General features: G+C 40.9%; 1 protein-coding gene across 2 annotated transcripts in view; it reads left to right on the top strand.

Moving 5' to 3' along the window:
- Positions 1-26,518, top strand: part of NEK6 (NIMA related kinase 6) — a 105,847-nt gene that overhangs the window by 61,202 nt on the left and 18,127 nt on the right. For both annotated transcript variants that reach the window (XM_029063838.1, XM_029063839.2), the window contains exons 5-8: positions 1,556-1,666; positions 7,623-7,731; positions 10,585-10,692; positions 24,507-24,601. In XM_029063838.1, the coding sequence (XP_028919671.1) occupies positions 1,556-1,666; positions 7,623-7,731; positions 10,585-10,692; positions 24,507-24,601 (423 nt within the window). The remainder of the gene's footprint in view (positions 1-1,555; positions 1,667-7,622; positions 7,732-10,584; positions 10,693-24,506; positions 24,602-26,518) is intronic.

Raw genomic sequence — 26,518 nt, forward strand, 5'->3', positions numbered from 1 at the left:
GATGGAGCTGGGATTAGAACCTAGGTCCTCTGACTCCTAGGCCCGTGCTCTTTCCACTAGGCCACACTGCTTTTCTGTGGTTCAGAAGAAACCCATCTCATCTCCTCTCCCTTCTGTGTCTCCCTGACTTGCTCCCTTTTCTCTTCCCCCCATTCCTTCCCGAGCCTCATGGCACTTATGTATATATCTGTAGTTTTATTTCTTTGTATTGATGTCTGGCTCCCCCACTCTAAACTGTGAACTCTTTGTGGGCAGGAAATGTCACTGTTTATTGTTGTATTCTACTTTCCCAAGCGCTTAGTACAGTGCTCTGCATACAGTAAGTGCTTAATAAATACTATTGAATGAATGAATGAATGAATGAATAACTGCATTAGACACATTTTTTCCAAGAGCAAAACCACAGGCTGTGTGAGGTTTTACTTTCCTTTTTTAATGCCATTTATTTTGCTCCAGCAGTGTACTGGAATTTGATACCACTGCTTCTGACTAGGTTAGCCATCTAATTTTTCCTAACAGTGTAGAACAGAGATCAAAGCTGTAAGGCTTTATAGAGTTAAGGAATAAAATTGTTCTCAAACTCTGTGTAAGAAGTGAGTCTGGAGGACTGGGAACCTAAAAGTAAGGGATGAGTTGTTAGCTGGTTAGGAGGAAGTTATTACAAACCTAGAAGATCTGGAGATTGATAAGTGAGAAGAAGGAATGTTAGAGGATGTCTAGAGGTATTCTTGATTAGGCCAGGTGGATCTCCTGGGGACTGTGGGGTTTTGAATTGGAGATAGAGGCAGGAGAATATTAAACCTTCACCATTTTCATTGACAAATGAAATGCTAACTTGTTCTCAGTTCTAGATTAGAAGCACCGTGACCTAGTAGAAAGAGCACAGGCTCTGCCCCTTGTCATCTGTATGACCTTGGATAAGTCACTTAACTGCTTAAGTACATACTAAATGCTGGACACTGTATAAGCATTGGGGTAGATATAGGCTAACTAGTTTGGTCACAGTCCATGTCCCACATGGGGCTATCAGAAATCATGCCCATTTTACAGGGGAGGTAACTGAGGCACACAGAAGTTAAGTAACTTGCCCAAGATCACACAGCAGACACATGGTGGAGCTGGAATTAGAACCCAGGTCCTTCTGACTCCCAGACCAAACCTGATTAATTTGTATCTACCCCACACTTAGTACAATTTTGGCAAATAGTAAGGGCTTAACAAATACCACAGTTATTACTGTTATTTTTAGTACCCTACTTGGTCAGTATATAGAAAGCAGACCTTTTTACAGAATAGGCTGAGTGGGTTGTGGTGATTGTTCCAGCCCCATTTCTAAAACTAAACACATGTGAGTCATGGCTACTCCCCAGGATTATAGGTGGATTTTCATCAAATCTCTAATCTTTTAGAAAAATGCATTGGGGTGAAGCATAGGGGTAATGATTTTAGTGAGCACTGATATGAAGATGTGTTTTTTGGATATTGTTAATTGAAACACCATCTTGTCATACCCATTCTTTATCTTGTGCACTTTCTCTCACATTCCCCTTTGCAGCAATTGAACCACCCTAATATAATTAAATATTTGGATTCTTTTATCGAAGACAATGAACTGAATATTGTCCTGGAACTGGCAGATGCGGGCGATCTCTCTCAGATGATTAAGGTAAGTACAAATCCATTCTTCACCCATATGGGTTATGACAAATTGTTCGTAAATGTAGAAAAGAGGTACAAGAAGAACTGGAAACTGGACCTCACTGCAAGCTTTTTTCCCAATACATATGAAGTGGTTATTCTCTTTCTTTGAATGTAGTTTTGCTGTAGTTTAGTGATGGTGTTATAATTTCTAGGTGTGTCCAAATCCTTTGGATTAAAGAGGCTTGAAACTCAGGAAACAGTCTTCTCACTTTGATGAGGCTGAAGCACTTTTCTCGTCTTCGAGAACAGGGCAACACACCTATAATGTAATTAATCTTTTGTCTAGACACCTGATAGTTGTTTTCCAACCAGGCTTGGATCATTTAGTGTTAGAGTGCACACTGAGGAAAATATTTTCATCATTTTATTCATTCATTCAATAGTATTTATTGAGCACTTACTAAGTGCAGAGCACTGAACTAAGCGCTTGGAATGTCCAATTCGGCAACAGATAGAGACAACCCCTGCCCATTGACGGGCTTACATTCTATTCGGGGGAGGCAGACAGACAAAAACAAGACAATTTAATCTCAATAAATAGAATCAAGGGGATGTACACCTCGTTAACAAAATAAGTTAATAAAAATATATACAAAAGAGCCCTTGTAAAAATAAAAATTATCTAAGTAACGAGCTTATAGTTGGGGTGCAAGTCTTCTGAACAGAGACCATGTATAAAATCTGTCCTTCTGACAGCATCTAGTAAGCTCTTTATGGACAGAAATCGTGTCCAATGATTCTGTTGTGTTGTACTCTCCCAACACCTCATACAGTGCTCTGCACTTAGTAAGCGCTCAGTACGTACTGTTAATTGATTGATCTTTTTCCCTTATTGGGTGCCGTGTCTATGGTTGCTAAACACTAAACAATTTCTTGCAAGGGCTTATAGATGTTTTTAAAATGTTTTTCACAGTTTTAGATTCTGATCCTTCTAAAGAAACTGTCACATCCATTTCAATTTTTGTTGCTGAATTTTTCATAGAGTGCCAAAAATGGGCTTGATGACTATGTACATGTCAGAAAAGCATAGTCTCTGCTCAAAGACCATAGAAGTGTTATCAGATCTACAATAGCCAACTACAATAGCAAAACACACTGGAGCCAAATGTTATAACATACCAGAGCAGGATCAAAATTCTTCCAACTACTCTGCATTGGGTAGATCCTTATTAAAAGTATTATTCCCGATTTTGATCCTTGCATTTTAAAACAGTTGTGAAGAAACTGGAGATAGTCTAGAAAAGAAACAATAATGATTAAAGGGATAATAGACAAACCCTATGAGAAAAGTTGAAAGGATTTGGGGTGTTTAACCTGAAAGAGATAGGTTTCTTAAAATCAGTCAATCTATCTATGCTTTTATTGAGCACTTAACTATCTGCAGAGTACTGTACTAAAGCACTTGGAAGAGTGCAGTAGACAACCTTATTGTGGGAAGGGACACTTGAATACCAACTTTGCTCTATTGTACTCTTCCAAGCACTTAGTACAGTGCTCTGCACACAGAAGTGTTCAGTATATACAATTGATTTATCCCTGCCCCTAATGACTTTTAGTAGAGACCCCGATCAATTATTTTTTAGTCCACTGAAGTCTAAACAGTTAAAAAAGGGTTTGTAAGACAAAAGGAAGAATTTCTTGACTGTAAAAACATTGTTGGGTGATTGAGGAATCTCTTCCCTTGAAGGTCTTTAATATAAGATTTACTATTTATTTACATTAATGTCTGTCTCCCCCTCTAGACTGTGAGCTCATCTTGGGCAGGAAGTGTCTGTTGTTAAATTGTCCTCTCCCAAGCGCTTAGTACAGTGCTTTGTACACAGTAAGCACTCAATAAATATGATTGAATGAATGAATAAGATTACATGTCTGCTTATTCGATTGGTTTGGCTTAATCCTTCACCAACCAGGCAACAGGAGGCTGGACCAGATGTCTTCAGGAGACTTTATCCAACCCCAGGATTCTATCATTTATCCTCTCTCTTTGTTTATGCCTCTCTCTCTCTCCCTCCCTCCCCCCCTTCTCTTTCCCTTTCTCTTTCTCTCTCTCTTTTCACCTTCCTTCTCCCCCTCTCCCTTTCTACCCCTGTCCTTTTCCCCAGCTGGCTACAGGACCATTTTAAATGTATCACAGTTCTTGGCTTCACATTCTATGGGTCCTTTTCTCTTTGTTCACTGATCTTTGTGTTCAAGTCGTGCAGTACCCATCAATAACAAATCTGTGCACCACAAATGAAATTTCTGTAAGTTTATTGACTCTCTTTCACACTATGGGAAGCAGGTGGCCCAGTGAAAAGAGCAAAGACCTGGAAGTCAGAGGACCTGGGTTCTAATCCCAGCTCCGCCACTTGTCTTCTGTGTGTGACCTTGAGCAAGTCACTTAACTTCTCTGTGTCTCAGTTCCCTCATCTGCAAAATGGGGAGGTGCAATGCCAGTTATCCCTCTTAATTAGACTGTGAACCCCATGTGGGACCTGATTATCTTGTATCTACCCCAGTGCTTAGTACAGTGCTCAGCATATAGTAAGCGCTTAGCAAATACAATTACTAATCAAGATTTAGGATTGAACAAAATGGTCACTGCTCAATTTTCTCCTGGCTCCCCTCTCTTGGGATTACGGTATTATGAAATACCAGCTTTAGGTAAACTATTGCCACGTACTTTTATATTTCCACTAACATATTAATGCCTTTTCAGAGATGTTACTCTTTACACATATCCCCTGGGAGAATAGATATGGTATATCATGTTTGTTTCAGCTCTCCTTTCATATTTCACCTGCTCATACCATCATTATTCTTTGATTATTTTAAGGGAACAATTTTGAAAAGTTCACCTTTTTATTGTTGTCATACACAACATTCTAATAATAAATAGGTTTTTCTTTGTTGACATGAACTAAAAGTTGCTCATTTTTACTTCAGAGCACATTAACCATAACAACCTTGCTAGCCATTAAATTTGCATAGTGCTGTTAATTCCTCTCTTCATTAGTTACCTCGTCACTCCAGTGTGGCCAGTTGAAATTTTTCTTTTTTTTTTTTTGGCAATAAACAGTTGGAAGTTTATCAGGTAGAATAATTTTTTTTAGATAATAGAAATCTGGACATGTCCTCCTGGGGGCATAAGCAGATCAGGTCCTATGTTCCCTCCGAGGTATTTTTTTTAATTGTCCAGATCCCAGGTCCTGTGATTGTGTCACTCCGGCAGGACATGGCAGTGGTGGGGAGGAGAAGGCCATATGAAGAACAGAAGCTCTTAAGGACCCGCAAGTGTGTGGAGTGTTGTAATAGTGTCAGGAGGTCCTAGTGTCATTGCTGCAGCAGTTGTTGGCAGGAGCCCACAACCAGCCCTGGAGTAATAAGACTGCATCCAAGTGCAAAAAAAAAAATGTGCCTTAGGCTTGCTGGTAAGCCCATGCAGCCAGAGGGTGCACATCAGCCACTGAGCGTTTGATGTGCTCTTGTAAAAGAGTTGTGGCACCTGTAAGTTAAGGTTCTTTAAGTTATGGAGAGCTGAGAAAGTGCTTTTCAAGTATCAGGCTTGCCACATATAACACATTTTGTTTTTCCCAAAAAATGTTTATAAAACATGGAAAAATGTGGGCTCTGTTAGGCAAAGGATCTGCAATCCTGATAGATCTTTAATATTGGATTTTAGTTTATAGCAATCTACTTTTGAGTCATTTTTGTTGTGAAATTCATTTTTAAATTTTTGACTTAAGATACTCCAAAATGGCTTGTTGTGGCTAGCTCCTTGGATTATAACATCTTTTATAAAAGAAAATTGTAATTCTCCTGTATCAATTTGGCTTGTACTCCTTATTTAATAAAATGGCATTTAGGGTAAAATAAAAAATGCCGTTTGAAGGGGCCTTCGTAATAATCAGCATAGTTTTGAGTGACTCACACAGAAAGTGCTACATAGATGCAAAGCATCATTAATTCATGTTGTTTTTACTCTATTCTAAGGGTTTAATCAGTCTATCTCACCAGGGCAATGTGGGTCACAGCTTGAATACTCAAATACTGTAGCTGGCTTTTTTTCCCCTATTTTCATTAAGAACATTTTCCAATTCAGATTCTGAAGATACCTCCTCACTTTATCAAATCACTCTGCCATTATCCGGTCACTTAAATGCTTAATGTATCTTAAACCTCTACTTCCTGTGTACTGCCCCTCTCCACCCACCCCATATTTGAGATCTTTTCAGTCTCGCACCCTGTTTTCACATTCATTTTTCATTTTTCAAACGCCTTTAACTTGTTTCTAACCTTTCTATCCATCATGCAGAGAGGAATCTAGGAGACGGGTTAAGAGCATTAGTGAATGATTTCCCAAGGATAACAGTCACAGGGAAGAGGAGCGGACTTGGAGTGATCAACTGCTGTTTTTAAACAAAATGCCTGAATTAGTTAGTGGTTGCTTAGCTATCTTATTCTGGAAATGGTTTGCCACTGTTGTAAGACCCAAGCTACCCAAGTCAGAGTCGCCATCCTATTTCCTTTTAGTGTCATCCTGAGACCTCGCAGTTCGCCCTAATGAGAAATCCCCTAAACTCAGTTCACATCCTTGAACCAGAGGGAGTTATGTTGTAAACAAAATCACCCAGTCGACATATCCCCACTTCCCCCTACCTTCGTTCACTTTTCCCCCTTCTGTAGCCCCTCTCTTTTCCGGGAAGGCAGAAAGAAATCAGCAGCTTCAGAGAGACAAGTAAGAACAACAGTAACAGTAACAGTAACAATGTTCTGAAGGTGCGAGAGTGATAAAACTAGGGACTCTCTGCCATGCCCTTGTCTCCTGCATTATTTATGAGGTATTATAAAGCTGATGTAACTGAATGTTGCTGCATAACCCACTTGAGAATTTCAGCTTTCTGGTAAATGTCAGGCAAAGCTTATTGGACATGACATTTAGAAAATTACCACTTGTGGTCTAGCATATCCTCCCTTAAATACTTTAATGAGAATTAAACTAATATTATGGCGTAAATAACACTTTATCCATCTCCCTTTGTGGTTCTTCTCGTCTCCCCCTCTGTTTTGGTTTTGAAAGTGTTGCATGCTGTCAAATTTGCCTTTTGGTGAATCACACCGTCACGCCCTTATGCAGTTGAGCCAGGACACATGATTGTTTTGGTTATTATGTGTGATTTGGAGAAAGACTTTGCAGCGTCATTTCACCCCAAAGACCGTTTCAGCAGGTAGCAGGCATCTGAGTCTGACTGAAAAGTCCCCTAATGCCATTAACTATCCTGCCCAAGATACAGCCTCTCCTTCGCGAGGGTCTTGATGAACTTCTGACAGTTGGTTACTTGTTTTAAAGCTCGGGTCGTGGTTAATCTGCTTGCATTGCATTTCTGGCCGTGTCCTTTAGCAGGCCATACCGGGTATTTCCCATTTGCTTGTCTAAGAAGGAATGGATATAGCATTTGATCTGATCTCCAAATCAATGAAAGTATTATTGGGCATTTTTTTAATGGAAAAAACTGGAAAAACTGGCTTTAAAATGTTAACCACAGAGTAGTGATGAGTATTATCAGAAGAAATGTTTGTCTTAAAAAGCATCCTTGATTACTTAAGGCAAAGTACTTCCAACATTTGTTGTTTTGAGGCACTAAATATGTTTCACAAGGTAATTAAGGAGATTAATGCTAATTATAATTGGTGTCCATTCAAAAATGTCAAACCTCTTTAAGCATATTTTTCATAATGGTTGTTAATTAGTCAACTGCATTGAAGTTTACACACACAGAGAAGGAGTTAAATGTTAATAGTCAGACAAACCAGGCTGCCAACCAGGCTGTGCAATGTGAGCAGTCAGCGGCTGACTTCGCATGAATCCCGAAAGGAGGTGGAATGTCACTTTTTCTTTTTTAACTGATCTTTCGGTTTGGTTTTGTTTTTTTCCTCCACAGTATTTTAAAAAGCAGAAACGGTTAATCCCGGAAAGGACAGTGTGGAAATATTTTGTGCAGTTATGCAGCGCTGTGGAACACATGCACTCCCGCAGGGTGATGCACAGAGGTAGCATTAATTCGTTCTCGCTTTTCACCGAATAATAATATAATGTTCCAATTAGTAAGCGGCTGCATTCAAAAACAATTATGCTGATGTTCAGCCAGTGCCTGTGTAGAGAGACACTGGTGCTTGCAAGATGGATTTCTCCTTGTGTTTTTTGCCTCATTGTTAAAGGATTCAGACTGCAGTGAGCACAGTGTTATGAAGATGAGCTGCTTTGTATTCTAGACACTGATATTAAGTAGAGTGTCAAACCTGCCATTAGCAAAGTGTCAGAAGTAAAATGCTGGGACTGGTGGATGCCGTGAACTCTACAAAATACACTTCATTCTGCTTGGTGCAGCATTAAAAAAAGAGTTCGTGGGGCCTATCCAGTTTCACCACGATTCCTGAAATAGTAAAATGTTGCCCATTTTCCTACCACTTCCCCTTTTCCACTTATTCCTTAGCCATGTCAGACACTGGAGTAAAAGTGGAATGGTTTCCATAATAAGAGGGAAGTCTTTTCTGCAGGGTTACCTAAGACATTCCAACACACTGCAAGAACCAAAAACCCCACTCACCTCCTTGTGAATTCCTGTTCTTTTGTAACTGGAAAATCACAGTTGGCTGAGGGGCCAAGAAAGGGAAAGCCACTAGCAGGAAGAGTCTCTGCTTATAGCAGGCCCCGCACCTAAAGGCTATATTCTCTGGTCTTTGTCAGAAGAGTTTAAAGGAGGAGTCCCTGAGGCATGGCTGTGGAAAAGACCTTTGCCCAGACACTAGAGTTGCATTATAATGATAATAATAACTGTGGTATTTAAGTGTTTACTTTGTGCCAGGCACTGTACTAAGCAGTGGGGTGGTTACAAGCAAATTGGGTTGGACATAGTCCCTGTCCCACAGGGGCTCACAGTTTAAATCCCCATTTTACAGATTAGGTAACTGAGGCTCAGAGAAATGAAGTGATTTACCCAAGGTCACAAAGCAGACAGATGGCGGAGCTGAGATTAGAACCCAAAACCTTCTGATTCCTAGGCCCTTGCTTTAGCCACTACACCATGCTGCTGCTCAATAATGCTGCTTCTGCATTATGTGTGCGACCCGATTCCCTTGCATCTACCCCAGCGCTTAGAACGGTGCTTGGCATATAGTAAGCGCTTAACAAATAGCACAGTTGTTATTATTACGTGATGGATGGAATTCTGAAGGTAATGAAAATTACAACACAATTAGGGGAGGAGTGGATGTAGGGGGTACCTAGTAGCAAGGAAAGAGTTAAAGAAGTGGAGAGGCTTTCCTTCTGCAGGCAGCATCCAAGCTGTTCCCATTCCACAACCCCAAAGTAGTGGGAGTAGGACCTGGGATCGAAGTGCAGGGATTACTTTCCCACATAAAGGCTTTGTTGGTTGTTTAAACAAGTGTTTGATAAAAAAAAAAAAAAAAGGCCCCCAAACACACCTTTTCTGATGAGATAAGCGGCAGGTTGGGTCACAGCTGCCTTCCCGATAAGAATGCGGCCACATTACAGCCAACTCCGTGTGGCTAAAATCGGTGGGGGGAAATGTACCTTTCTCTTCATATAAACAGAGGTTTCGGGTATCCTATCAAAACAGACTGTCAGCATTGTGCTAAGAAAGATCATTCTAGCAGAGTTCTGGAATAAATACAGTGCTGTAGCAAATAACCCGCTCTGTGACAGGTTGCAAAATGGGATTCTTCCCCCAGGTGGGAACTGGCTGACAGCTGATTCTCCCTGAGGTCCCCCCTCAATTCCCACCTACCCCTCAAGATCTCTCACAACAAATGCAGAAAAACCTAGCAGCTAGGATCAACATCACCTTTTATACCAAGTTAAAAAAAAAAACCCCAACCACAAGTCTATGGTGGATGCTAATTATGGCACAAGGCATGATTAAATCAGAAGTCAGAGTGCACTATGAGGATTTTGCTGATGGATGTTCCAAATGCAATATTAGGATTTTGATTCATCAGACCTATTTTTGACCTATTAAATGTCCTGGACCTAGAGAGATCTTGAGGACAGGACAGGAAGTGTGTGGTCCTGGGTTGTTAACAGCATGGACACCCTCCCAAGTGCTTAGTATAGTATTCTACACACAGTAAGGACTGAATAAATATGCTTGATTGATTGACTCTCACTCCATCAAGGGGGGAGGTGGGCAAGTTGCTTTAACCTCCCACTTTCTCCAGGGTTATAATAAAATCAGTCAGGTTGTTTGAGAAGCAGCGTGGCTCAGTGAGAAGCAGCGTGGCTCAGTGGAAAGAGCACGGGCTTTGGAGTCAGAGGTCATGGGTTCGAATCCCGGATCTGCCACTTGTCAGCTGTGTGACTGTGGGCAAGTCACTTAACTTCTCTGGGTCTCAGTTACCTCATCTGTAAAATGGGGATTAAGACTGTGAGCCCCACGTGGGACAACCTGATTCCCCTGTGTCTACCCCAGCGCTTAGAACAGTGCTGTGCACATAGTAAGCGCTTAACAAATACCAACATTATTATTATTATTATTAATTTTAAATTGTTGGAGCTATTTGTCTAAGAACATTAGAAGCATTTAGGTGTTCTAGAATGAGTAAATGCCATACAAAAAGGTTACCTTTCATATAAACTGTCCTGCATTTGCTTGCGTATAGCATTTTCCACCCTTTGGATGCCGCTCTTGGGTTGATTCACGTTTTTGTGAGGAGGGATAGTATCAACATTGTCTGTTATCTTAAAGACAGTTGAACATAACCAGAAATATGGCTCTCGTTCTCTGAGGAGAGATTTTGTTCCTAGTTTAAGTTTGAACACTGGGACTCAATAATCCATTGGCGTCTGACCTCAATTTCTTTTGTCCCCTTTCTCCTTCATTCTAGACATAAAGCCTGCCAACGTGTTTATCACAGCTACAGGAGTCGTGAAGCTGGGAGATCTCGGACTGGGCCGTTTTTTCAGCTCAAAGACCACTGCAGCACATTCCTTAGGTAAACAGTAATCAGAGGAAATACCCCCTCATATAACATAAAACCCTGCACATCAGGCCCAGGAGCTTTAGGTAAAAGTTTGTGTCCCTGGAGTCAGTATCATGTCAGAGCTAATATTTGAAGGAGTGACTTTTGTGTGTCTTTTTCATTTAAGCAAGTAAGGATGGTTTGGGTGTTTAGTTACATAGTTATTTAGAGGCCTGAGTCTGCTTGATAGAGATTCATCTGTGATGGAGGGTGTATGCAGTTGTCTCCTATAAGATACTTACAGATAATGAACATCAGAGGAAAAACAAAACTTGCTCTCTTCTCACTGGATCCTTGAGAGTTTGGCAGGTTTGTGCCTATCTTCAAAGTTGATGCTCAAATCTTTTTCTGGGTTGAGACAGAGCAGAAGAACATCCAACTCAGCAGTGGGCACAATCCACATCCTTTCGAATGAAACTTTATCAAAGCTACCCGGCCACCTTCCACTCAGCTACCTCAGCTATAAGAGCTTTGGATTTCTTCAGTTTGGGTTGAAAACGCCTCATTTTTCTGTAAAGTTTCTCAATGTTAAACTCGTACCACGTCCCCCTACTCTATGACTCGTTGTGGAATTTACTCTTAAGCATTCAGGTGAATAAGGGAGCAAGCTTATTTCAGGGAAACCTGCTGACTCCTCATGCGAGCCAGGGGATTGCTTCAGTGTTGTCACCCACTGCTAAACTTTTGTGGGGTTTCTACTGACACTGAGTACCTGAGGTTTTTAAGAGGAATTCTCATCAGTGTATTATCAAAGTGAATATTTTCTTCAATTTTTGACCTCACCTTATTAAGCCTAACGTAATAAGGGCATTCTCAGCCTACAGATGGTGAAAAGGAAGTCGTAGCCACGCCTACTTTCCAGTTCATTGGTTTCCTGTCACAGTTATTGCCAGTCTCAGAATAGGTCGGTGGAACTGTGGGAGAAGGGGAGCTGACCTTACCTTTCACTCTAGGAAAGTCAGTGCATTCTCTGACCATCGGATGGAAACAGAGGGAAGTTGCCCATATGGTGCCCCTCAGGACCATTGTACTGCCTTCTTCCCTGGCCTGCCTGACAAATAAGAATGGTGGTGGTCATTCAGACAGTGCCTTGACTGTTAGTATTTTTCACATCACTAATGGATGGCAACTGGCAAATAAATCCAAATCCACAAAGCAGGGACACTTCAGTATTAGTGTCAGCATTCTCCAGACAACCATTTTAGAAATTGTCCCCGCATCAATTTTTTTCTGCCCCCCCCGCCCACAGAGTAGCAAGTTGATGTCTGAACAACACTGAAAAATTCTCAGTCCCACATAGGATCGACTCTTTTTGGAGGCCTGTAATTCCAACAAGAAAAGCTACCGTTAAATGGTCTTGTTCTTTCAGGAACAAGTTTCAGAACTTGTGGTTTATGAGGATTTTATGATGGGATAAACCACCTCCGTATTAATAGAACCCAGAAGTGACAAGAAGCAGCTTCCCAATTTTTTTTAAAAGTTCTCTGTGGCTCTGGATTGTGATAGGAACACTCCAGGTCTGACTGCCAGTAATCACTGCCACCTCTGATGGGTGTCATTACTTCTCAATGAGAAGTTGTGCTATTTGTTTCTGTGGGTCATAGTTTTTTATGGCATTCCTTTATGGGGAGATTATTGCTGAAATGGGTCTAATTGTTCCTTGAGTTTTACCTGGTGGTTAAATAGAGACTTCTAAAAAGAACTGAAAGAAGTAGAAAGAGAGGCCCCAACTTAATTTGTTATTCTTAAAGTATTTTATCATAGTGGCATGACATGTACTTCTATGTGCTGATAAGCATTTGCATTTAAATCAGGTATAAAGTAATAGAGTATTTTTTGCTGTTTGTTCACATTTCCAGCAACTTAATACCTGCATTTAAGCCAGTCACTAAAGAATCATGTTGAAATCTAAATAATTTGTTGCTCATATAAACCTCAAGTTTTCAAATAACTTCACATTTAAAATTTATTTAGAGTACAGTAACTATTCTGTCCCTGTAATGCAATGCAACATTGGTGATTTATGGATTTTTACCCTGGCACAGTGAAGCTGGTAATTTTAGCCATTCACCTTAGTCATACACAGTCCATGTCCGACGTAGGGCTCACAGTCTTATTCCCCATTTCACAGATGAGGTAGCTGAGGCACAGAAAGGTGAAGTGACTTGCCCAAGGAGCTACAGCAGACAAGTGGCAGAATCCGAATTAGAACCCAGGACCTTCTGACTCCCAGGCCTGTGCTTTAACCACTGTCACGCTGCTTTCCCACTAGGCCACATTAAGCCATTGTAAAAGGTATAGGCAACCCAAGTTACTAACCATTTAAAGATATTGGCTAGTAGAAAATAGAGTGGAATTATCAAAAATAATAAATTTAATCTCTTAGAAATCATTTGAAGCCTGATTCATTTCAGTCTAACTCCAGATCATTCTGTCTTTTTATTGTCAGGCAATTTTTGTGTGAGACCTACTTAAAGTATAAACAGAATGATAATATAGCAGTGTCTTTTCAATAATGTGAAGGAAAATTGTACACTTTTTTTGCATGAAAATTGTTGCTGTGCATTATTCACATAGTACCAGATGGCTTCATGACTTGCAGCATATAGCATATGATTTATAGAATATTTTCATTTTAGGGATCATATAGTGTTAGCTATTTATTTTTAACTATGTCTTCATTCCAATTCAGAAAGTTCAAAACCAGAAGGTCTCCTGAAACTCTGACTTCCATGCCCCTTTTTAGAAAAATGTTCAATAGACATTCCTGTATCATCCCTTTAAAAGACAAAGAGTGCCATTTATGCAGTATTCCCATATTTTGCAAAATTGGCTTTGGACCTCAAGAGATGGTGTTTCTCTCTATTTAGCCCCCGTAACTGCATATAGTAGGTTCAGAGCAAAAGTAGATTAAAATTACAGTTCCCAAACCTTATCTGACATTCACTTCACCTGCAACTTGATTTTGTGATGCCTAGTAGCAGAAAAAAATATATTTTAACCTGACCGCAAAGAAGACATAAAAGGCTGTGAGAATTTAAAAATATTTACACCGTTAAAATAGGAGTTTTATCTTTCTGCCGTATTCCATGCTCTAATATGCACTATGCTAAATCCCCAACCCCAAAGCCTGTTAAGAGCATGTCATTAAGAATAGACAAAAATGGGATCTTGCCCAATAATATGATCTTATCTAGTTTGACTGCTGCACTTATTATATTAATAAGAATAAATTGGCCCTTGAAGAACTGGCTGCACATACAAACTGAGTCTGTGACCTTTATCAGAGCTCCTCTCTATTAATTGAGGAAGTCTGCGTGATGAGTTTGAGGCCCTCTCTGAAGATTCTGTACTTCCCTCAAGAAAGACCATTCAGCGAGCAGCTTCAGTTTGCATTAAAAATAATAATAACCAGAAAGCCTAAAGTTTCTGAGCTGGAAAAACTTAAGATCTTTACAGGAAGGTTTATCAATATAAAGATGATTCTTAAAAACATATTTTGTAGATAAAGCAGATGAATTAAAATTGCTTTAATGTAATTTGGTATGTATACAGCTTTCCAATGGGGGGAGGAAGGGAAGGTGTGGTATGTACCTATTGAAGCCCATGTATGTGTGTACATATATGTGCATATGAAAAAAATATACATTATCTTATTTTAATGTGGGGCTACTCTGTGATTTTGCGGAGTTTCTGTAACCATGTTGCCCTAGCAACCACCCTGAACTACAATTTCTAAGGCTGCTGACCCATGAATTGAACACAGGGCTTATGCAAATATATTCATTTTTTTCCCCTTTTTTGTATTTGCTAACATCAGACTGGCATAAAAGGGCATTAGGCAGTGGCACAACCAGTCTGACAGGTGTACTATCTAGCTGTGGCAGTGCGGCAGCCTCCGTGTCAGAAATGGAAGCCATAATTAGAGCAAGGAACAGAATGAACGTCAAACGAATTACCAGGCAGCAGATCATATTTGTCAAGAAGGATTGCATACATAAAAATTAAGTGACAGTACACGCCGGGGTAATGAAAGAAAAATGAAAGATTTGCCCATACACAGCTCACAAGATACAAGCAAAGGTCTCGCTCGGAGCAACAGCAGCAGGCTGCACGACAAATTGTGAAGCTGGATTTTGAGACTCCTGCTTCACCCCAGCAGTCTGCATTTATGGAAAGATAAAGTGAAGCTCACTTACCCCCAGTACCTGATAGATAGAGAAATTTGCTCAGAGAATAAGCTTGCCAAATGCATTAACTAAACCCCAACCCAATTTTTAAAATTGAGTATACACTGAAGTAGATAAACAGAATGATTTTCTCAAAGAATAGACAGTCCCGCTTTCCAAATGGTGTAATGCATGTGAACTAACTCGTTGATTTTGCTTCTCTTCATGAATCTGCTAATTAGTCCAAGTTCCATTGCTAGCCCAGCCATTGAAAGAAAATGCCTGTGGGAAGATGAGCTCGGTTTGCCCCTCCTAGCCATTCATTGACCAAATGGGCTTTTAACTTCGAGGTCCCTGTGCTTGTCAGGCAAATGGTGTTTAATTACTGTTCTGTTCCATTTTTCCATTTTTGGTCACTTTTCAGTTCAGGTCGCCATCAGGCTTAAAGAGAACATTTTCCTCCCACACATCCGCACACCTTTTTTGCCCATGAATGTCTGTGATCCCTCATCATCAGGTCGCCTCAAGTCTGAAATAAAAACTTGACAATTCTGAAGAATTTCATCCTCAGCTCTTTTTCTCCCTGAGCCTTTTTTTTTTTTAAAAAAAAACACTGTACCAGCATTTATTTTTTTAGGGCCAGCTACCTAATGGTCAGTAGGATTTCTTTCCCTAGGGTGGAATGGTGATTTGGGGTTCAGTCAGAGAAGTTCTGACAAATTAATAAACTTGGAAGCAATATTTCATGAAAGAAAGAAGCAAGTGCCAGTGTGGGTGGCATGGCTTTAAGCGAGCAATTTGACAATGATTGCATATATCTAGAAATAAAATTGGTGAGTTGGTGCTGAGTTGAAATTCTTTAGCAGGAGATTGTGATCCAAAGGCGTGGAAAATGAGACTGTGGTTTTCCCTCTTCTTGCTCTCATTTGTCTTCAGAATTTTTGAATATGCACACAAAACATCTTGGCCAATCACTAGATGTGTAATCAAGGGATAATCTTTAGTGGTGTCCTGAAAGGGGATTTAAGTGATCACATTCTAAATCAGATGGCAGATTCTTTCCCAGAAGTAACTGAATTGGGCTTTCTGTTTTCCTGTCCCTATCCTTATCATTAAATCCTTACAGTGGCTTATTTTTAAGCATGATGGGCCTCCTCAGGGAAGTACCAAGAGATAATGATCTATCAATGCGGCATTCACATGTGTTGGAACAGACTTTGAAAGGCTCCTCTCCCAGACTTTACATTTTATGCTTTGAGTTGGCTGTTCCTTCTCCATATTGTTGAGTCTCAGTCTTCCTTCTGTCTAGAAGGTGGCATTAATGTTAGATCCTCGGCTAGTTGTAGTCCTGGAACCCTGATCTCGGCATATATCTTAGAGGATAGAGCAAGGGCCTGGGAGTCAGAAGAACCCTAGGTTCTAATCCCAGCATCACCACATGTCTGCTATCTGACCTTGGGTAAATCACTTCACTTCTCTGTGCTTCAATCACCTCATCTGTAAAAAGGGGAATAAGAGTGTGAGCCCCATGTGGGACAAGGACTATGCCCAACCTGATCAACTTGTATCTACCCCAGGGCTTAGAATAGTGCTTGGCATCTAGTAAGTGCTTCACAAGTACCACAATTATCATTATTATCATCATCTTCATTAACTGGCCCACTACCTTGACAGCTATTCTTTTGCCCCGTTCTTGAGATGCCCTTTGTTTAAAACCTTAATTTCTTCTCTGCTGTCCAGCTAATTTCTGGTTCGGGGTATCCTAACTTTTCTTTCCTATGCATTTAGCCCATCTGCCTGCAGATATGTCTCACCCCGGCATAAAACAAGTTGGGTAGGATATAGTTTCTTGAAGTGGTGGAGAATAATATATTCTTTATATGTAAAAACGAAGAAACTTTTAATATAATTTGGAAGGTTGTGGTTTCCTTTTGCTTTTTATTAGGTGTCCTTTGCATCAGTGATTCCCCATGTGGTAGAGCTCTTAGACTGAGCCCACCACACCAATCCAACAGTCTCCAAGCCTTAGGGCCATGTTAGGTCTCTCTTCCACCATCCTCTCCCCACTGCAGTCCTTACTCCACACTGCTGTTTGAAGTCATTCTGAATTGCCCCTCAGTACACATCTTTGCATTCCTCGAAAACCTCCATTGGCTAACCATCTGCTTCCACTGACATAAAAACTCCTTACCATTGTCCTCATTTTCCCTAATCCTCCTCCCCTCTTCATCACCTATGCACTTGGCTGCGTACCCCTTAAGCACTTCATTCAATACCCCAGCCCCACAGAATTTACCAACTTATACATCTACTCTATTTTCTCTGTCTTAAATTTATTTTAAGGTCCGTCTCCCCCTGTAGACTGTAAGCTCCTCATGGACAGGGGTCGTGTCTATCAACTCTAATATACATTCCCATGGGTTTAGCATAGTGCTCAACACACAGTAAGTGCTCAGTAAGTACCATTGATTGATTTGAGGTTTTCCACTGGCTTTCTCCATTTTACATATTTACTCTTTTCACTCATTACTTGAACTCAGGAGCTGAGAGAGAGACCAGGTTAGTGGGTTAGTAGTGGGATTTCACTCCATACTCCTCCCAAGATTGCATCCTAAGAGCCTCCCACTGTCATTTCACCTGCCTCCAATCCCTCGCTCTTGTGGTTCCCTTCCTCTTCTAAATCCGCTAGACCTCAGCCCTCCCCACCTTCAAGGCCCTCCCAAAATTCCACATCCTCCAATTTCACTTCTTCCAGCCAACTTCTTCTATAGTTTCTTTACAGAGAGTGCAATCAGAATGAATAACTAAATGTACCATTACATATATATTGCACAGTTGCTGAATATGTAAGTGTTAGAGGTGGCTTTGAGTTGATAAGGCTCAGGCCTTGGGGAATTTATTGGGGAAGCTTTGCTGCTGGAGGAAGTAATAGTATTTTGTATTACTATTTTAATTGCATATAACTATTCTTTTTATTTTCTCACCTGTTAGATGTTAAACTCCTTGTGGACAGAGAATGTCCTACTTTAGTGTATTTTTCCAACTGCTTCATACAGTGTCTTTCACTCAGTAGGTGTTCAGTAAATACTATCGTTGCTGCTACTTCTGCTGTTACTGTTGCACGCCAGAGTGGAACTAGGTTGGTTCAGATACCCTCTTTGGTGCCTCTGCATTCATTTTCCTCCCTCTCCCCTCCTTGAATCCTGGGCATTTTGACCAGTGGAGGGCATGACATAGCAACTAAGGGTTCTGTCGGAGTGCTGTGGTTTCATTAAAGCCCCCAGAAGCCTAACTGTTCGTGGGAAGCAGCATCCCCCAAAGAAAAACCTGGACACATTTTCCATCTTGGCAGGTGCAGACCAGAATGTGCAGCCAGGACAGGGCTCAAGATCAGGGTAGGTCAGAGAGGGCCAGAGGGTCCCAGCCACACAAACCTAGTAATCTAAGCATTCAGTCCCAATTTTAATGAAGATCTGGAAAGAATGTATGAGATTTTTTTCTCATTTATGGTATCCTGAATATTTTGGATGATGGGGAGGAAACAGCTTGCTTTCTACAATTCATTTTTAGCAAAAAAGATTGTTTTCATAAGGATCATATTTAAATACCATTATCAAAGAAATTGCTAAGAAAAAGTAAACTACATAAGTGTATGCAGATACATGAAAATGACTAAAATTAATAGGAGAACTAATTCTCATCAGAATACAAATTCCATTAGGGCACCTTACATTAAATCAGATATCTACTGTCCTTCCAACATTGGGCCTCAAAAAAAAGTTTAATTGACCAGTAACTCATACAGTACCTAATAGTAGTTCATTTGTCAAATCAGGAAGATGAAAACTTTCTAACAGGTGGACGAATACAAATTCATTGTTAGATCTTGGTGTGGTTTATTAACCTTTTAAAAAAATGATCATGTATTTCCACCTTTTCTTATTAGAATCTTTTTTTTTTGGTCCCTCTCCCGCCATTCCTCCTCCCTTCCATCCTTTTTCCCTTGCACCTCTCTATTCCTTCTTTTCTTCCTCCCTCCCTTTCCGTCTTTCTGTCTCTCTCATCAGGTTTGTGGGTTTGGCCTGTTCCATTGATTCCGGTTGTCTGGTCATGACCCAGTTGCCATATAATGGTGGTTACAGGACCTGTCCTATATTTCACACTGACGCCGATCACAGAGAATGAGGATGTTCGTAACAAACCCATTTTTTTATTACTTTGAGAATTTACATATTAAAACTATATTTTACTTTGGAATTTTCGTAGGTGGATTATTTGCCTTTATCCTAAAAATGAGCCTGTTTCAAAATTGTACATCTTTCAAAACATGGCAAACTTTGTTGTGACAGGAATAGAATATCTCTGGAATGAAGGAATGCCTTAATCAGCACTACCCCCTTTGAGGACATGTTGGGCTCTGATATTTCTCGGTTTGAAACAGAAATTTCTTTGTAAAAATACAATGAAGGTCAGAATTTGTGGGGTTACTCTTTTGTATTCAGAGCTCTGTTCCCAACTATGAGAGAGAACAGAAAGGGATAGATGCAAGAGCATTGTTTGGACCTCATATTAAAGATTAGCTGAAAGATCTTGTTGAAACAGAAACAATACAAGATTTCTTCTACTTAACGTCAGTCTTAACTCTGGGGGCTTGTCGGACTATTCTTATTCACACAACACAGCTTTATTGAGGATTGATGGAGTGCATAGGTCTTAGGTGTTTGGTGGCACAGAATAAAGAATAGATTCTTTTCCAGTCTTTTTTTTTTATGGTATTTGCTAAGTGCCTACTATGTGCCAGGCACTGTACTAAGTGCAGAAGTAGATACAAGTTAATCAGTTGAACACAGTCTGTATCCCACGTGGGGTTTACAGTCTTAATCCTTGTTTAACAGATGAGGTAAGTGAAGTACGGGGAAATTAAATGACTTGCCCAAGATCACACAGCAAACAAATTGTGGGGCTAGGATTAGAACCAAGGTCCTTCTGATTTACAGGCCTGTGCCCTATCCATGGTCACACTGCTTTTTCTGTCCTTTGGGAACCTCATCTAATTTGGAAGATAAAACAAATATACCTGGAACAAATATGATAAGAAAATTCAGTCATTACAAGAGTATGAGGGAATGGGTTGGGGATTTTGCCGGCATGTTCAAACAGTAGCTTTTGGTTGTTTTTCAAAGCCCCAAATTAAAAATCTGTGTTCATTTCAAATTCATTTTAAATTAACATTAGTAAAAGGATGATGGTAGCAATTTCTGAGGCCACTGTGAAGGAAACAGTGACAGTGCTTTTAATTTTACATGGCAAACTGGAGAAAAGAAAAACTATCCACCCAAAATTATATGGTCCATGGTTTCATTTCAGTAGTTGGGCAAAAACTTGGCAGAGAGCAGTGGTGGCTTAGATAAATCCAGTTAAAAATGATTTTTTTCCCATTCTGAGATGTGTGCAATGGATTCGTATTTGAGTAGTTGTAATTTTTTGCAAGAAACCTGCATATCCTAGAAAACTGTTGGTCTTGTAGTGAGGAACATGAATGCCACTCCCAGTGAGGAGTGGGTGAATAAGTGTGAAGGCCTCATTTGTAGCTGTAAAACCATTTACCTTACCCTCCTGATAAGCCTAGCGAGTCAGGGGTGCTTGTTACTGGGAAACCACTGGCGGGTGGTGAAAAGGAAAAGGTGTTGGTTGGAATTCTACAGGGAGGGGGCTAAAGCTTGAGGAGTAACTAGTTTGGGAGGGACTGCTCACTTGTCAGACTGCTCCCAACCATTCTGTGACCTTTGCGACTTTAGAACCATTAGGCTATCAGCTGGTGATTAATATTGAATCTGAACAATATTTTGTATTTTCAGTAGGGCAAATGCCAAAGAAAGTTTCTGATTAATAGTCTCCGATTAGACCACTCTTGTCAAATTGACTAATGTAATGCATTGGTGAGCCTTGGCTGATTAAATTGGAAGTCTTGTGCGGTTTTCTAGAAGATGCTCATTACAGGAGATTCCTCCATAATGTTGGACAGGCCGTAAAGAGAATTGGACTTGTCAGTCTTTTATCATGACACTTATTTAAAAATTAACGTATCATTTTTGACGGGCTTGTTCATACATTTGCCGCCAACCCTGTGGTAACGATAGGTGGGTGGGCCCAGGTGGAGTGCTTAGAGTCTGCTTCATCTGGGGCTGCTCCTTCAACCCCTTAATAGAACAGAACTACCCAAATGCACCAGATCCACATGAAGACTATGACGCACTCATCCGTATTATAAATCCTGTCATCCCGCTTGGATCCAATGCTGTTTCTCGGGCATTATTGGAAACGACAATTTTAAATTGAACCAAGCTTGTGACACGGGCCTGGGCAAGCAGAGTAGGCGAGGCCATAACTTTCAACCCTCTGCGCTGCTATTTGCTGGAAGGAGACCACGCAGTGACCCAGAACAACTGATTTCAAGAACACTTAAGGCAAGAGGCTACTCTGAACTCCAAAACATTCTGACATTCTGAGATTTGAAAGAGTCTCCCATTTTAAGCCCCGCCTGCCTCTGTGCCTTTAGTTCAGACTCATTCGTTTTGGACACTGGCAGGGGGGTTCTTGGTGACATCCCTACCGTCCCCTCGGGTGCCGAATCTCCCTCTGCTGCTAGACGGAAGAGGAGTGTCTTGAAAGAGAGGCCAGGTGGGGAAGTGTTTCCCATTTCCCCCTTTTCCCTAAAGGGTGGAAAAGGCTGCTTCAGATAATTGACCCCTTTTGGCATTGGGACTGCAGTGCTAGGATCCTTTAAATTTAGAAAAAAAAAAATGTAGTGAAATCAGTAGACTCAGAAAATGACTGTAAAACACCTCATGGCCCCAGGAAGTCCATTTGGCATTGAGGCACGAAGAACACCGTTAGTAAGCATTCTTTTTAGGTCCTGCTGTGCTGGGTAGTATTGTATTGTGGACCATTGTCTCTCTGCATAGGTCTGAGTATGTTTTCCTGACTAAGGGACCTGCTGAGTATCCTGAATGCGGAGACCTTTTGCTGAAAGAAAGATCAGGTCAAGACTGGCTCAAAGCTTTCGCTATACTATTCTGTGCTGGTTGTTGGTCATTTGGGTTAGTGGTTGATGTTACGATCGTTAGGGGAGCTTCTGTAAGTGAGATTACAGGAAAGACAGTTATGGAACATGGTTAGTCTGTATAATATAGGTCTTTCTCAAAGCCTCTTTGGGAAATAAAGCACTCATATCAGCTATAAAGCAACTAATACATGGTAAATGCACAAGCATTTTTGTTGTTTGAGTGAACTCGTGGCAAATGGAAAAGTACCCAGAATCTCTCATTTGAAAGAGAAATTCCTCACTTTCCAGGGGTAGGATTAACTACTTCTTGAGCCATTCTCTTTCAAAAATGTTATAAAGCAGAAGCAAAAAGTATTCAGCCACTAAATCCCTCCTTGAAAACTCTTTCATGAGTGGTGTAGGCAGAGTTGAGGTCAATGTAAACCCAGGCATTGGAAGTGACATTCTGGCATGTATTAGACCCCAGCAGAGGCCCAGCTCATATGCAACTCTAGCTTGAACCGAAACTGTGCTGAGACTAAGCTTGGATTTCTATCTCCAGAGAGTGGGAGGGTTAAATTTCTTTGAAAGAAGGTTTTGCTTTATTCAGAAGTCTCTCTGTGATTGTTCATTGGAAGATATGTGGAATCATTGCACCATGAATGAGTGTGGAATTGATTAAGGAACTTGTAGATTTCCTTCTACCCCTAAACCTTGGAAGAAGAGAGATGAGTCTAAATGCCTTCATTCCATTTCCCTCTTCCTTGGGCAGCTCGAAGAAACATCGGACTGTGGTGGCTTGTTGAGGAACCCAGACAAAGAAAACCTACCCACCCCTAAAACAACGCAGATAATTTCTGAAACCTAAACTAAAAGCCAAGAGTTTGTGACTTGGCTTGGAAAAGCTTACTGGAGTAGCTTTGGTTTCCTCTTTAGAACTGGCATTTCTCTAAATGGCATGGCCGTGGCTTAATCTTTCCAAATAAAGATTGTTCTCATATTCTGCCGACATTATACTATATCGGTAGTTATTCTTTCTCCTATTATTTGAAGATCAGTGAAATATCTCACTTATATTGGATTCTCTGCTATCACCTTAGGTGGATTTTTCTATTACTAACATTGTGTGTGAATTGAGAGAAAATGACATTCAAAAGATGTCACAAGTCTACCTTCCCAATCATCATATGTCAAACTTCTCCCCTAGATAATGTGCGTATTTTGTCCTCTCGGCTTACAAGAATTTATTTGTATTTAATGTCTTAGGCACTTATTCATTGACCGTCTTTCTGAACTCTATTGTAAACTCCTTCACCAAGAAGCCTGCCTTTTGTGGTTGCTACCCTTTAGTGCTATATCCATGTTGGAACTGCACAAACCTCTCTCTAGGCTGTGAGCTTATTATGGGCAGTGATTGTCTCTCTGTATTGCTGTATTGTATTTTCCCAAGCACTTAGTATAGTGCTCTGCACACAGTAAGCTCTCAGTAAATCTGATTGAATGAATGAATGAAATACCAGGTAAACTTACCTATAAACTGCTGAGAGGAGTGAGAAAGGATATAGTTTTTGCATTTGATTTCCTTGAGTAGTAATGTTTGTACTTTAGTTATATGACCATTTCCTTGGAAAATGAAGAGTGGAGTGGAGAGTGGGAATTTTCTTGGGAACTGAAGAGAGGTGGTGAGGCCAGGAGCACAAGTGACTCCTGTTTTATATTCTTGAGCCATTACACTCTAAGCTTCTCAACTGCAGAGACTGCGTCTTTCAATTTTATTGTATTCTCCCAAGCCCTTTCAATAGCGCTGTACCCTCAGAGGGTACTTGAAAAAAAAATGGTATTTTTAAGTGCTTACTATGTGCTAGGCACTTTACTAAGCTCTTAGATAGACACGAGCTAATCAGGTTGGACACAGTCCATGTCTCAAATGGGGCTCACAGTCTTAATCCTCATTTTGCAGATGAGGTAACCGAAGCACAGAGAAATTGTCTTATCCAGGGTCACACCGCAGATGAGTGGCAGAGATGAGTGATAGTTACTTTAGTAAATACCACTGCTTGATTGAATATGCCATTTCTGAAGTCTCAAGTGGAGTTTCACCAAGATAAAGAGGACACTTTTTTTTTTTTTTAGAAGTGTTATCCAAAAATGAGTATTAGCTAGAATAAGCCAGTTTAGTGGAGTCGAGAGGGCAGGGCTATTTTTGACATAAGTGTAATACCATAAGCGTTTGTTTTTCATTTCGTACCTGACGTTGTAATATTTCAGTGTCTATCTCCCTCTCCAGTCTGAAAGCTTCTTGTGGGCAGGGATCAAGTCTACCAACTCAGTTGTATTGTCCTCTCCCATGCGCTTAAAACAGTGCTCTGCACACTCTGAGCACTCAATCAGTAGTACTACTGATTGATTGGTTGCAATGAAAAAACCAAACAAGAGTCTATGTCCTGCGCCAAACTATAAAGTATTGATGGTCTTGGGAAATCTATCACTGGGTCAAGCGTGGCCATTAATGGTTCACCTTTCCCTTCCCTTTGAGAAGAATTTGATCTCTTCCTTTGCTTCCTGTGTTTCAGTTGGAACGCCATACTACATGTCTCCAGAGAGGATCCATGAAAATGGTTATAACTTTAAGTCTGATATCTGGTCTTTGGGCTGTTTATTGTATGAGGTAAGTCTCCCTATTCTCTTTAATTCTGAAAGGAAATACAATTCAGTAGGCAAAAGCTTTGAGCAATTGTTTTCTTTGGCCTCCAAGGGCTCTCAGTGAGATGGTTTTTACTGCTGGGCTGTGATCTTACAGGCGTTCGGGTTCGTTTCCTGAGACTCTCTGCCCACCCACTGGCAGTCCTGCATCAGTCTTTTAAAAGGCAGATTTCAGAGTAGGGATTTGGCCACTATTGCCAATTTTGAATTGTTATCAGAGATCAGAGTAGCAGGTTGATCTTCATGAAAGGGGGCTTTCCTGGTCAATGGTCAGTGAATGCTCACTCCCGAGGGGCATAAATACTCTTCTGAAGAGCACTTGCTTGATTTCTGACCCGTTCCATTGGAGAAGAATTCTCAAGAGATAGAAATTGATAGTCTGGCATCTTACTTCACTTTTCAACTCCCCTATGCTTTAAACTCTTGAATATAGTGCCAGAATTGTAAACTTTTTTTTTGGTGTCAGCATAGAATTTGGGAAGAGCTGAAAGCATGTCAACACTGTTTTCTGTTCTGAAAATTGCTAATCCCAAATCCCAAGTGTTAAAATATAAGTATAAATCCTTATAAACCAGAGCCCATTTTACCAGCCAAAGAGGCCTTAACAAAATGGCATTGAATTTAGCAGATTTCCCCTCTGGATGTTGCAAAACCAAAATAAATTATCGGTGTATAAATTACTGAAGGGAATGTAGGCACCGTCGACAGTACACCAGGTGGGACACCAGTTTCAGGACCCTGATTTTACTTCTCTTTGTATCCCCTCACCCCATCACCAATTCCCTCTCCCCTCCCCCCCACCATACACACACACACACACACTCCCACTCCCTCCCTCTCCCTTTCCTCTCCTCTCCCCTACCCTTCCCTTCTCTCCCCTCCTCTCCCTACAAAACTCTTATTAGCTGCCCTTCAAACCAAGCAGCTTCAACCTTTTTGAAAAGTAACCAAGATTGGTGCTGGTTAGTATTATGTAGTTTCCAAATGCAGCACTCAGAATCGTTGAGAGCCGGCAGGGCTTCAGGACTACATGCTACAAGAATGGCCCATTGTTTCTTGCATCTCAGTGACGCACATACCCCAAGTTACTGCATTCCAGCCTCCTAGTGAGAATAGCATTGGATTTTCAATCAGGCATTTCTTCTTCGGGATCTACATCTAGAGCAACTAAATGCTTGTTTAACAAGGTAATGCACTGGCGTTTGTGTATTACCAGGCCCGAATCACTCAGTTCAATAGGTGCTGATTTATTTGTTGGCAGTGGGAGAACACCAAGCAGTGTGCCGCTTGAGAGAGATAGTGGTGCTGGGAAGTCAATGAGATAAATCAATAAAATCCTGCTAGAGGGATTAGAGGGCTCCTGGGAATAGCCAAGCCCTGCTTCAATTTAACAGTCTTCTGCCTCTCATGGAAAACTCGACAGAACTCGCCTAGATGCAGCCATCCTGTGGCAACAGAGGCAATGCTGCCATCCGTAAATGTGCACCTGACCAAAGGGCCCTCTTCACTCCCCCTCCCCAAAACCGACACAGTAGTGGAAAAAGAAAAGGGGGGTAGTCTCACAGATGAGCTCTTGGAGAGCAGGGATTGGGTTTTCGAAATGATTCCCCCACCTTGTCCTCCCATTCCTGGTCCTCCCTGTCTCCCCCACCCCACAGTGTGCGCTTAGTAATTGTGAAGATTAATAGTGTGCGTGTTCTGTGGTGACCCATCACAGTCACATGCTGGAGCTGTCTTGGCTGTCGGAAAGAACTACAAGCAGCAGCAGCCCTAAAAATTCAGTTATCTGCCCAGAAAGAGGACAGTTTAGGAACTGATAAACTTGGTTTGTGGTTTCCCTTTGGTAATTCCTCATCCAAGAGGTTCACGTGGCATTCTCTTG

This window comes from Ornithorhynchus anatinus, chromosome 4 (genome assembly GCF_004115215.2).
Source record: "Ornithorhynchus anatinus isolate Pmale09 chromosome 4, mOrnAna1.pri.v4, whole genome shotgun sequence".
NCBI classification, from domain to species: Eukaryota; Metazoa; Chordata; class Mammalia; order Monotremata; family Ornithorhynchidae; genus Ornithorhynchus; species Ornithorhynchus anatinus.